The 13552-nt window shown below is 44.6% G+C and overlaps 1 protein-coding gene across 2 annotated transcripts; it reads right to left on the bottom strand.

Annotated features, from left to right (window-relative positions):
* Positions 1 to 1111: 1111 nt before the first annotated feature.
* On the bottom strand, positions 1112 to 12754 carry PGAM5 (PGAM family member 5, mitochondrial serine/threonine protein phosphatase). 2 transcript variants are annotated; one of them, XM_075168043.1, is made up of 6 exons: positions 12442 to 12754; positions 8078 to 8256; positions 6552 to 6677; positions 5248 to 5336; positions 4789 to 4922; positions 1112 to 2894 (listed from the first exon to the last, which is right to left on the bottom strand). In XM_075168043.1, the coding sequence occupies exons 1-6, from the start codon at positions 12717 to 12719 to the stop codon at positions 2744 to 2746; spliced, it is 957 nt and encodes a 318-aa protein (XP_075024144.1). In that variant the 5' UTR covers positions 12720 to 12754; the 3' UTR covers positions 1112 to 2743. The 2 variants fall into 2 exon arrangements, with proteins under 2 accessions (XP_075024144.1, XP_075024145.1); XM_075168044.1 differs by having other exon boundaries at positions 2126 to 2894; positions 4789 to 4919.
* Positions 12755 to 13552: the final 798 nt, after the last annotated feature.

Below are 13552 nucleotides of genomic sequence, written 5' to 3'. Positions count from 1 at the left end.
TTTAATACAACGTGCATTAGTCCAGTTGCACTGCATCTTAAAGTGTCATTTTTCTAACAATATATTTACTTCAGCTATTAAAAAAAATTGCAATTTATGTAGCGATTTGATCAGTCGTGCTTGTGAAGAAAGCTCTTCCACACTGAGCCTGTGGAGACACTCTAAATCAGATTGATATTGCTTGAATTGTGTTTTCTTGGCCACAAGTTCACTTTTAAAGGTGCAAAAGATGATTAGTTTGTGGGGTTTTTTTTTGATTAGCCAAGTGTCATGTTAAAAACACAGAGTTACCCCGCTTTCTATTAAAAAATAAATGAGTAGCTACAAGTGTCACACTGTGTTTAGTTTATGGGGTAAGTAGCTGGGTTGATAACCATGACGTGGCAAATTACTAATTTGTCCAGGCGGCACTAACACAACTACATGCATCTTTTTGTGTGTGCGTGCACCATGACTTTGGATTATGCCACTGAAGACTTGAAGAACAGTTTCAAAATGTTTAAGAGACAGGAGGTCTGAATACTGTAAAAGTTAGTTACATACATAATTTTAAATGTCATACTCCCCCCCCCCCCCCAACTTAAGTGCCACTGAAAACGTTGTTAATTTCTGTACATGTGCAAAGAGGGGTTGTGCGTCCTCTGGCTGCCCACCACGAACCTGTTTATGGGCAGGGGGTGTAGAAGGGTATGTATGTGAGAGGGGATGTGTACGCACACACACACGCAAATAAAAATGCACAGAATTTTCATCTTACCAGCTTTGGTGCTCCTGTTCCACGTGGTGGTAAGCGACAGCCCTTCAACTCCCAAAACGCCAAGATCCAGAGGGCTGTGACTAGAGCACGGCCGTCCCCTCCTGTCTGCTACAGTGCTCGCACACGTGTTTCTGTAGATTAGGACAATTAACTCTGAGCTAGCCACTACCTCAAGTTCCCATTTCAGATATGTGGAGTTAAGAGGACAAAGTTGGTAAATGAATTGCTGCCCCAGGCAACGCGGGATACAAAGGCTGCTCAGCTGGCAGAAACACACACAAGTCACTGCACAGCACTTCAGCCATACGTTCTACAGCAGCCGTCATACAACTGTTCAACTGAAGAGGCAAGGAAGAAAGACAGACCAGTTATTTTATTCCAAACTTTTAAAAAGTTAATAGACAAAACCCGATAAATTATTCTCATTGCATCAATGAGAAGCACATCATGATGGTTTCCTCCTACCCCACAACTGCACTACACAACGATCATGTTTTGTTCCCTACTAGCCCCATTTTCCTTGAAATCATCCTGGTGCAGCAGTCCTGTAGCAAACAAGCCATTAAACCTTGTCTCGCTAGGTTGCGTGCCATGATTATGCTTCACAGAGCTGACGGGAGCGAGTTCAGGGTCTCATCAACATCCTTGGTGATAAGAGAAGCAGTCAAACAGGTTATTTCTGTTTGGCAGACTGCATATGGTGACATTTTTCAACATTCCAGGTATTAAGTGAGCTAAGTTACTACACCGGTTCGGGCGCCTAGCAAACATCCTTAAGATAAATGCTTCTGAGCCCTCCCTCAAAAATGAAACCTAGTTCTCGTCCACCCGCATTTTTCCTAGAACAAGTCCAGCAGTGTTGGAGCTGTACAAAGGAGCCACTTAAAGTAAAGTATGCTGCCTGACGTCTCTACTACGCACTTGGCCTAGAAAAGCCACCCCACAGATACTTTTTCACCGTTCAGGCAGCAGCAGTTTTAAGCAGCAGTTTGCCCCAGTACTGCAGAACCTCTGACCTGAAGTATCACTACCTTGAACTCAGTGGCGGTATTTCTCTACTCTGAAAGTAAGGTATCGACATAGAAAAACAAATGGGAGAAAGCAGAAATGAACAACACCGCTCCTCAAAAATGCAAGAGTCAGTAACTGGAAGCACTTGCGGAAGATTGCTGCCTTCCTTCCATCTTACTGCTACGAACTCATCCCTACATCCTTCTACAGACCACGCTTTAGTTAAAGGCTTTACGAGACTGAAAAACATTGTTCAGAATAGCTTAAAGTACTTCCTGAGGATGGAGGAACATTTAAAAAAGCAGCGGTTAATTCTAGCACCACAGCTCTGAGGCAATTTTTTTTTTTTTTTTTTTTACCCTCTTTGCTTTATGCTTACAACCTCCAGGCACAGTTTACATGAGCTTTTTGGGGGCAGAGCGGAACAGTGACACAACGTAAACATACATCCTCAACAAGCTTACAAATACTGAAGCCTTATCCCTTTGTCCTTTGAACAGCAGAATACCCTGTTTGTCACTTCTTCTGCAAGAGCTGAAACAAGCTGGCTCATCTTCAGTTTTAGCTGCAGCGTGACACAAGGCTCTTCCTTCCAGTGCCCACGCCAATGGCTTTGCCGCACAAGAAAAATATCCACAGGAGCAAGCTTTGGTTATCGACCTTCACGGGGCGGGGGGAAGTCAGCGCTCTTGCAGCTGCTGAGCACACAGACATTCAACCTCTTCGTATTCCACAGCTCAGCTTTTGAGTTTTAGGGAATACTGGAGGACCGGACAGCTTCAGGCTTACAAAGGTTTCTTCTTTTCTGGACTGAAAGGCAGATATGAATACGTATGAAGGTGGCGAGGGGCTAAAGGACATTTTTAAGACAGCATCACACCCCAACCCAACATAACAGATAATCTAGTGGTACTGCAGCTGAATGTACTAGTGCAAAGAGACTAGAGGCAGCTCCTGGCCATCAGTTTCGCTCATTCAGGTGCGTGTGATTTTATCTGGAGGCATGAAACCTGTGTCACCCAGCGTTCGAAGAGCCACTCTTCCATTTGGACGTATCACCAAGTGAGTTATACTGCCATTGTTGAGAGACATTCGCAGCCAGCCTTCTGGGGGGAACTGCAATGCTCTATTAAAAAAAAAAAAAAAATTATTCATTCATAAACACATTAACATGCTACTCACAGCATCACCTTCTGTTCCAGATAAAGAAAAAAAAAAAAAAGAAAATTGTTGGTCATTCTGCAGCTTGCATGCAAATGCTCCCAGCCTTGGAAAAAAAAATTTTTCTTGCGCAATTGATATGAAAATGCAGCGTTGATAACTGGACCAGTGCCAACAATGCACAGGCATAAGCAGAGTGCAGCAGATGGGTATGATTATTGTAGACAGGATTAATTCAAATCGACAGAAGGCAGAAGCTCTAACGTAGTCAGGTTGCTGGGAGCGCTCTGAGCAACCTCATAACAAACAGGACGATAGACGGCATAGGTTCAAGGTGGTCACTGAGCCAACTGCGGTGCCGCAAAACCCTGCGCAGTTCAGGACAAGTGGAGAAGACGGCTCGCTGCCCCAAGGGGCCTCCTCCGCAGACCAAAGGCGTAAGTGGCAAACAGCACACTTCCATGCACTATTTTAGCCTTATCAACACGGGTGGGTACGTAATGACAGCAGAGAAGAGGTAGTGAGAGAGGATTCATTCTACTCGCCAGCATGTGCCTATGGAAGAAATTCCCCAGAACTACTTTCCATCAGCTGTATTGTTCACCAGAATGGCAAGAAAAAGTACCTTGTGCTTTTTGTAGAAACACAGGATCACAGCTAGTCTCCAGCTATTCTAAAATTCTTAACTGAATAGCCTCAGGAGTTCAATCAATTGTAGTAAACAGCTGGAGAAAATACAAAGCTGTCTCAAACATCTTTGCCTCAGATACTGAGGAGTAACTTGGTTTTGGCTCTATGACGGTCTTTTAGAAAGGTTAAGAAATTAAGTAACAGCTACAGTCAAGCTAGATTCAAAGGGAACGCTACATGGATTGTGTTCAGTTGTGGTATCAGCCTGGAATGGAAGGCACAGAAGAGAAGTTAAAAAGAAGAGGGAAGAAACAGCAAAGAGAAAAAGTATACGGCTATTTCAGAAAAAGCCTAGGTAGCAGCAAGATGATCTCTTTTGGCATGGGAAAGAATATTCTGTTTACCTGATCAATAATTTTAAGTATAGCAATTTTGAAGAGCTCTAAAGCAGTCCATAGAGCAGACAGGCTAGCATTTAACTAGCTCAGCTAAATAAAGCTAACTGAAATTGTTGTAGGTATTGATCAGATTAAAGTTTAATCACATCTGTCCTGCTCAAGACAAATTATCTTGCAGACAGTGCTTTGTTGATAGGGAAGAGGAATAAAACAGACTCAGCTGACTGGATACAGAGAAGGCAAAGATCCAGGACTGTTTTCTCCTTCATAAACAACCTTGATGTTAGCGGAAAGATCCACTCTCCCCTCTAATCCAATACTGGATGTTACTGCAAAAACACATTAATACAACTTGAACACAATACGAAAAGTTCCATTAGTAAAGAATTCCCAAAACTAAATTAATCTTTCATTATGTAAGATCAAATTCACGTCACCTCAAAAAGATGCATCCAGTCAGATGCTCTATTTGTTGTCTTTTCCAACAGTCCACACAGGCATTGTCCCCAGGTTTATGGGAAGCAGAAGCATATGGTATTAAAGAGACTGTTGTTCAGATGTACAAAATGTTTCAAGTCTCACCGATTTAGCCATTTTCACTTTAGAATTAGAATGAAAGTGTTCCGATTTTCAAATTTGTCCTCTATCTGCAAATTAATCCTGTGATAAAGTTGCAGAAGCAGCTGCTCACAATGCAGGCACTGATCTCCAACCACTTCAAACAAGCCAAATCAACCCATCTCCTTGCTCAGCGGTGCCATACACCGACACTACTTCAGTAAAACTATGACCTTTTAAAGAACACAGACGAACATGCAATCCAACACATACCTGCACACAATATAGCGGATCACGTTGGCGTGGCAGACAAAGATCTCGTAGCTGTCTTCCTCCTGCTTTGCATCAGCTCTATGAATGAAGTTTCGAAAAGCAGCCTCAATTCGAGCTCCATCTTCGTAATACTGCTAAAGGCACAGAGTTCGGAATTAAACACAGCTCAGGGCAGCACGTGCCATTGTCTGCATTTGCAGATGGGCCGCGTCTTCTAAGGAGTTCTTCTTTACAGGGATGGACACTTGAGGCTGAACTAGTACTAAAGGATTGTAAGTAATTTTAACTGTTCTGTACACTTATTGGGGAGGAGAAAGTATGCCATTATCTAAGGTCTATGATGAAAAGCATTAGCTCAGACACTGCAAGTTATCACTACAGTCAATATAAAGTATATTAAAAAAAAAAAACAAAACAAAACAAATACAGAAAAAAAAAAAACTTTAAGTAAAAAGTTACCACAGCTTCTGGTTTCCAGTGAGAGACCGGAGGGTCTGGTTCTATAGGTGCTCCCTCTCTCAGCAGATCAGTACTAATTTTTTTGACTCCTGAAATATTAAATACACATTCAGAAAGGAGTTGTTGCTTCACCTGCTACTGCAAACAGGCCCACAACTCTACAATCAATACATTTTTCATATTCTTTCTTCAAGGAAGTCTTCCTCCCGTTCCTGAAGACCATTTTAATCTACATACTTCCTATCACGGGGTGTGCATCTCTCCAACACAACTGTTTCGTCATCAGCAAGACAAAGTTTATTCCAGCTGAGAACAGCCAGACCAGCTTGGCACAGCAAGTTGAGTCTTCCCAGTCTACTGAACTTGGAAGAAATGCACTTGCAAGGATGTTAACCTAAAGCTGTATGTCAGTTAATGCTTGCTGCTAATTAATGCTAATTAATGTTAATGCTACACTTTTGATATTTAATATTTATATTACTATTTTAATCTCTTACTCTGAAGAAGGAAAGATGGTTGGGGGGAGGGTTTTTTGTTTGGTTTGGGGCTTGGGGGGTTGTTTGGAGTTTTTTGTTTTGTTGGTTTGGGGTTTTTTTTTTGAAGCAGCACATTTAAGAAAACAAACACAGAACGGTTAAGAAAACTGACCTTCAGCTAGTCATGCCTGAATATCTGCTAAAATACTAGACAGAATTTTATATAGTCAAATATCTCTAGTTTAGATTCTGGTATGTCTGAACAGCAGCAAAAAAAAAACAACACCCAAAACAAAAAACCCCAATAACACCAATAAAACACAACAACTCAAAAACCCGCATAAACAAAGCACCCACATTAAAACATCCCTACACCTTTGTGAGTGTGCCACATCTTCCCCTGCAGATAGGATAGCACAGCATGCAAGAAGGGCCTGTGAACTAGCCCAGCAGGCATCACCACAAGAACTGGAGTTTATGATCCTCTTCTCTCCTGCGCTATTTCCCCCTGAGACCGAGGACTGAGACAATCCTAGTGACCTGTGACAGTCTTTGCTTTACAAAAACAGGCAAGTGAAGAGCAACCAGCAGAGTCCTCCCACACAGCAGTACATACAGGTAGCAGCTAGTCACTCAGAAGGGCAGATCCCTCTTGTGTTTTTAAAGATGAAATGGAAACAAGCAGAATTAGGGTTGTTAGTTTCTTTATAAATATAGACATATTCACACAGGGCTGGAAGTTGGTTAAATAACATCTCAACCTTAGAATCCTAATGGAAGCAGTTTTAAGGATCAGAAGACAACGAAAAACTAAGGGAAGTCACTTACCTGGGAGATGTTTGCTTATAATTTCAGTTGTTTCAGTTGCTCTGGTCATGGAGGAGTGGATAATCTGATCAAATTTTAATCCCAAGCTTGCCAGCCTGTGTCCAGTCAGTTCAGCCTGCTCTCGACCTTAAAAATGATATTCATTATGTAAATTGGTGACACTCGTGTAAGCGCCTCACACAAACTACCAAAAAAAGTTGTTCAGTAGACATAAAAGGTCTCCATCCACATCAGTTTTTCTCCTTTCAAAAAGTAATTGGAAAACATTTTTACCAGAGTCACTACTTATTCAAATCAAGCTTATTGGCTTGACAATTTCAAGTCGTATTTCCACTGGCAGGAAAAATTAGTTGAGGTTTTTTTTTTTAAATTAAAAAAAAATATATATCAAAACTTATTCAGAGACTTCCACTAAGGTATTCAATATCCCTGCTAGCCCCGTCCCAAGGGAGCCACTTCCAATAGAAGATAGTGCTGCCATCTCTATGTTCGGGGAGCATGGAAGAGGAGACTGTGTCAAACAGATTCACTCAGACCTGACAGCGCATTTTTCATAAAGGCAACATCAACAGTTAAGAACCACAGCACTTGGATATCCTAGGGAAGGCTTTATTCCATCTTTCAGGCAGGTAGGTGAAAAGACAACAGTTTAAGTAACTTACCCAAGGCACAGAATGAGACACGACTAAGATTATACTTTGCTACCAATTTAAGATAGCACCTTAGTCCTGAAATTAGCATTTCAGACTGGCGATTAAGACTTGGGGGCAAAAAAACTGTGTTTATACTAAACATTTGGCACCAGGCTTCCAAAACCTCAAGCAGCACTGCACAACAGTAATTCTCCCCCCCTCAAAACAGTGTTGGCAATCAAGAAAGTGTCCACTGCTTTTTAAGTACACTATTAAAACAATACTAATTAACATTTGAGACCTAGTCACAGGATCAATGAATTAAGATTACCACAGACAGAAGTTATCCTCATTTCATGTAACTGATCAGCAGTATTCCCACAAACAGTGCTTAGTAGCAAAAGTGAAACGTATTTAATTATAAACACACCAACTGAAAGGAAAGTCAGGGGTAATTTTTTTTTTCTTTTTTTTTTTTATAAATCAGCAAATCAACGAATAGAAACACAGCCACCTTTTAAGAGAAATCTATCCCAAAGTTAGCCATGGAGCTAAGTTTAAAAGCTTAGCTTTGGGGAATTGTGTCAGCTAGCATGAAAATTTGCTCAAGCAACCTTAAGATAATTGGAAGTTTCCTTTGTGAAGTTTCTTTACAACTGAGTGCGTTTAGAACTCTGTAAAGCACGTTTTAATATTTGGATTTAGAGGATCAAAAACGGACAAACCAAACTTATTCGTGACATCTTTCTGCCACAGAGGATCCAGAAAGTGGATTAAGGTTTGGCAGTGAGACCCAGAACAGAGCCGAGTTACTGACCTGTACTCATCAAGACAGCAGCACGTAAAAAACAATTTTCTCAAAATGCAAAGTGCGATGCTTCTAGTAATACATACCAAGCGGGGTCAGAGTTCTGTCTTTATCAGCCCGGCCATCCAAATTATATTGAGAATGACGGATAAGGAATATGTGCCTGGTAGCTTTTGCTTTGCAGTGATCTAAGCGTGAGGCAAGTTCTTCTTCCCCAGTTTCTTCATTTTTCTTTTTGAGGTTGATAAGAGCCAGTGGTTCACGTCTAAACAAACACATTTAAAATGCCATTTTTAGCTAGGGGAGATTAAAAGTCACAGGAATTTTACAGGTGGGTAGTCTTGCTTTAGTTCTAGATATAGCTGAAGTACTAACATTGACTATTTAGCCATTTATACCGCAAAACTGATTCAAACCATTGTGTGAGCGCTATAAATAAAAGCCTGCATTAAAAAAACAAAAGTTAATGCCGTAGGTTGAAAGGAGTAACTGACACAGATAAATTTGCTGTTTAGCGATAGCCACCTCTCAATTAATTCTTGGGGGGGGAAAAAAAGCAACAAACGCAACAGAAAGTTAAATCCTAACGCAAACAGATGGTGTACACTAAAACATAAGAAAGCTACAGTCTGTCTGGACAAGATGATTATAAACACTAGCAGAGACTTTATATTTGAATTCCTGTCAATTCAATAGCTATTCTTGGGATTTTCACTGATTTTCAGCCACAGGTATAATGGTAGGTTTTTTGACCAGAAAAACTAACCATGAATGATAGCCAGGAAAAGAGGAAGAGGTGTCGACTGATCATAAAGGAAAGAAAATGTTCCATATCGACAAGGCCCTGTGTAACACCTACAAAATTTGCACTTTATCAATCACATTTACGTCAAATGACTTAAAAAAAAAAAAACCCAACAATCTCCTAGAAAGACTCCAACTTTCTGCAGTGCACATTGAGAATTACTTTGTGCTTTAAACTAGCTCAGATCAGGCCTCTCCAGTAACACTTTTTCGTTTTCCAGCCTGGAGTGTTTATTTATCCTTTCACCTTTTTCATCACTCTCTCCCCTCGTGCCACTTCAATCTTTCTTCCATTTCATCACACCGCACACGAGTCTCCCTCTCTGCGTACCATAACCTTCCCGCCTGCACATCACCCAGTTGATCCGGTTCCTCGAGAGGACGCGGCGCACAGAGGATCTTCCCCTCCCTCCCCCAGCGTCACTGATTAGTGCCACCGATTTCCCGCTGCTGTCACCAACGCTGCACTATCATCGTCAACCCTCTCCAAATCCTCCACAAATTAGTCTTCTGGTCCCCTCTCTGCACTGATCCTCTACCCCATTAACACAAACCCTTTTGCTGTGTCTCTCCACCTCGGAGAGTAAATCCTTTCCCTTGATCTCATACCTAAAGAGCGATCAATTTATTTAATTCATACCAGACCTCACTTCTTCCATTATTATAATTTAACTTGTTTCTTTATTTGTTTATAGATTTTTAATCAAGAATATAATTTTTATTCAGTTTGAGACAAAGCAATTTGGTCATAGAAAAGTGCCGCTTCACATACCTATTTCCACAATTCACAGCAAGATTGGCTTTAACAAGCCCTGCATCCATTTTGCTTTAGTAAAGACATGATTTCCATTAAACAATGAGGCTCAACACTCTCCTTAAGCTGTTAACAAAGTTCAGCGAGGCATTAAAAATGGAACAATAGTCCAACAAGAAGTGCCATTGCTATTTCATAGGATACTTCTTTTGATTCAGTAGAGGCTACATTGCTGGAAAGATACCTTTGAAAAATAGAAAAAATGTCTGAAAAATTCAAGCACGTTTGTAAAGTAATGTAGAGATTAATTCATCCTATGGCAGAAACACAACAAGACATGCCTCAGTGAAAGTCCTGCCCTCTCCCCCCCAGCACCTCTGAAATTACTCGATGGTAACATGCGCTTTGAAAAGCAACAGATGCTTTAACAAGTCATGAGAAGATAACCAAGCTTAACAATATTTTTAGCATAAGCTAGTTTTAGAAAGTTTATGAGGAAGAAAACTTTTAATACTGCTAAGACTTAAGTAGGTTCTTTTAGGCCGCTGACACTCAGAAGCTGACAAATGCAGTTTTCTGCATTCCCTTATTAAAAAAAGTCGCCCAGGGTCGTAGCTGGACAGAACTTTGCTAAAAAGCAATGGCAATGCCAGGGAGCATCTTTAAACCTAACTAAAACAAAAGTATCATTTAATCCATGACAGCGCCCTTTTCACCATTCTTCCAGGAAGCCCTGCATGTCACCGAAACGTATTAGTCAGCCTGACAAATGTTCTAGTTCTTGTAACACACTTCAAAATCCAGAAATTTTTAGTTTTATTTCAAATAAAACTATTCGCAAGAACCACTCTTGCGAAAATATAGGAAGGTACCTGAAGCCCAGAAATTTAGACAATAATTCAAAGCTTTTTTTTCCCCCTTCCATACCAAGGTTTCCAGTTAACAGAAGCTTAATTAGAACAGCTTTCAGATAAAGTATTTTACATGAATGAAACTCTATCTGGTCTCCTCCAAGAACTGAGCTGTACAATTCCTGTGCAAGTGGCATAGGCCAATGCAACATCCCAGGTGTAGCATCAGATCAGATCAATAGGAAGTTCAAAACCAAGATACTTGCATTCTTTTGTTTCAAACTTGAAAAGCCATCAATTGTTAAGAATATTGTAATATCTGGTTATTTGCTCACGATCTGGCTTTGTAAATCATTCCCCGCCCTCAAAGAGAAGTGGTCAGATGCTCTGTGTATTTATAAGCCACTTAACAATTTTACATGTTAAGTGTTTCTGCCAACGTCATCCAAAAATCAAAGTTAAGACTCCAACCAGGTATAGCCAAAGCCACACCACACCAATTGGTAGACACCAAGCAGTAGAAAACTAAAATTTATCTGTGATAATATATTTACATAATATACTTCCACTGTTTGCACACTACGATGAGTGATGATACAGTACACTATCCTTAACTGCTATTAAGCGTTATCTAACTATATTTGTTCAGGCAACTGTGACAGCTACATCAGTTATAGCACAATCTCTACGTCCTGAACTGGTAAAAAGAAAAAAAAAAAAAAAAGTCACACAAGTTTGAAAGTACTTTAGAATCCCTGAAGGAAATCAACCATTTAGCAGAACCAGAGAAGCCTGATCTGCAGTTAAACAAGTAGCTTCAGTACCTCCCTCAATGTAATTGTGTAGCCAGGTATAACCTTATTTAATGTAAGTTTTATTTTTATAATTAGGATGAACATAGCCCTATTTATATGAGCATTTGATTCTGTAGCTTCTCAAAAATCAAAACAGGATGCGTTATACAATAAAAATCTGTTACTGCTTAAGTTTGGATTTACTATGATTAAATTGGAGCCTGACATAAGTCTCCCCGGGGAGATAATTCTACCAGACAGAAGCTAAATGAGCCAAGGCTCAATACAGATATTTGCACATTCTAATTAAAGAATCAGGAAAAGTGTAGCTAACCCTTGGGTGCATGTATTTCAACACTGCGAAGAACACAACTGAGTTAGGTTCAAAGCCCCGTTACCTTTACACGGATTTAAGAGCACTAACTTGCAGTTCCATGGCCAACATAAGCAGCAGGCCTCGCACATGCCTAGCACGTGCTAACGTTTTTCACCCACAAGGGCGCTGTTATTTAACAGAAAAATCTTGGCGCAGAGGTGAAGCCGCACTCAGATATGGTCAACACCAGGTTAAAAAGAACGGGCACCTCTTCTACCCGGCGTTCACATTTATCCCCAACCCAAGGCTTTGCAATCGCACTGGGTGAAAGCATTAGAATGAAGGGATCGGCACATCTTCAGGGGAAAGCCTCTGGACTGTCTAAAAGAGAAGGCAGCGAAGGCACCCCTTCACAGCGCTGGGGTGCCGCAGCGTTTCAAGAATTTTCAGGAATATTCAAGGATTTCCACTACAGTCTGCTTTGAACCGTTTACCACCTAAAATGTCACCAGGAAACGAGTCCCGCGGACTCGACCCGACGCTGGAGCACCGGGCTGCTCCGGGGCTGCTCCGGGGCCCGGCGCCGGGCGCTCGCCACGGCGCGTCTCCGCCGCGGGCGGAGGGGGTCCGGGCCGGCGAGAAGCGGCCGGCCCGGGGGCTCCACGGCCGCGCTGAGGCAGCTCCCGCGGGGCAGCCCGGGGCCTCCCCTTCCCCCCTGCCCGTCAGAGGGGCGCCCACCCCGACCCCGAGCCTTCGCACACCCGCTCCTCCACGCACGGCTCTGGTGGGGGGCGCTTAAGGGCAGCTCCCGCCGCCTCCCCAGGCGGGGGGTCGCCCCGGGCCCCTCACCTCAGCCGCCGCCCGGGAGCGGCGTCGCCGCCCAGGCGGGGGAGGGAGGGAGCCCCCGCCACCGCAGCCCCGCCGCGCCTACCTGTCCCAGTTGCTGTCCCAGTAGCCGCCGGTACCGGCGGGTCTCTCGATCCAGCCGGGGGCCGGCGGGCAGGAGGCGGCGGCGGCTGCGGGCGGCAGCAGCAGCAAACCCGGCGGCGCCGCGGAGGCGGGGGGAACGGCGGCGGCGGCGGAGCCCCCTGGCCGCGGTTCGGCGTCGCCGCCACGGGCCGGCTGCTTGCCCACGGCAACGGCGGAGAAGAGGACGGAGCCGCCGGCCAGCCCGCAGGCGGCCAGCGCCAAGGCGCGGCGGAACGACATGGCGCGGGCGGCGGGCCGCGTGCCCCTTCAGCCCCGGCGCCGCCCGCCGAGCGCGCCGCGCCGCGCCGCCCCGCCCCGGACGGAGCGCGGCGTGGGGCAAGATTCCTCCGCGAAGGCTCCTGGCGTGGGGCGGGGGAGGACGGGGCGTCCGGCGCTGCGCAAAGCCCGGCGCGGCCCGCCCCGCTCAGCCCCTCCTCGTCGCGGAGAGGGCGAGCGCCTCTCGCTCCGCCGCGGGGTCTGAGCCGCTCGGGGACCTGAGGCCCCCTCGGGACGGGGCCTGTCCTCTGGGCAGCCCCAGCTCAGCCTCCCTCAGCCGGGCTGCTGCGGGGTCACGCCGCAGGCCCGGGCAGCAGGCTGAAGGGGCCGAGCCCGCCTGGCCGGTCGAGAACCGGTTTCTGCCCCAGCCGGGTCACCGGGAGCCCGGTGGGGCTGGGCGGGGAGACGACCTCTAGCCCTGCCTGCTTTTAACCGCCTAATGCAGGTGCCGGGGAGCGCTCCACTGCGCCAACGGGGGGCTGCAGCTCCCACGGGTGAAGCGTCCATCCCGTTTAGTTACGAGCCCTGAGCTGACTTACATAGGAATCCAGCTCCTACAGTCAGCGTTGGGTGCCTGGCATTGCAAACCGTGAACCAGGGTTTCGGGAAATAGAAGTGGCCTCAGCAGAGCTGGGCTGGCTTACGGCAGGGCCGGGCATTCCCGTCCCCACCTCGTACAAAGGAGCTCTTGCCCGAACACTGCTCCTCGCTTCTCAAGGAGACTCCTTTCGGAGGCAAGAGCTCGCTTGAGCTCCACCAGCATTGCGTTGTGCTGAAGAAACTATGTGGTCAAACTG

Source organism: Calonectris borealis, chromosome 18, assembly GCF_964195595.1.
Source record: "Calonectris borealis chromosome 18, bCalBor7.hap1.2, whole genome shotgun sequence".
Lineage (NCBI taxonomy): Eukaryota > Metazoa > Chordata > Aves > Procellariiformes > Procellariidae > Calonectris > Calonectris borealis.
Note: the sequence above shows the minus strand (reverse complement) of the source record. Positions and strands in the feature narration are given on the sequence as shown.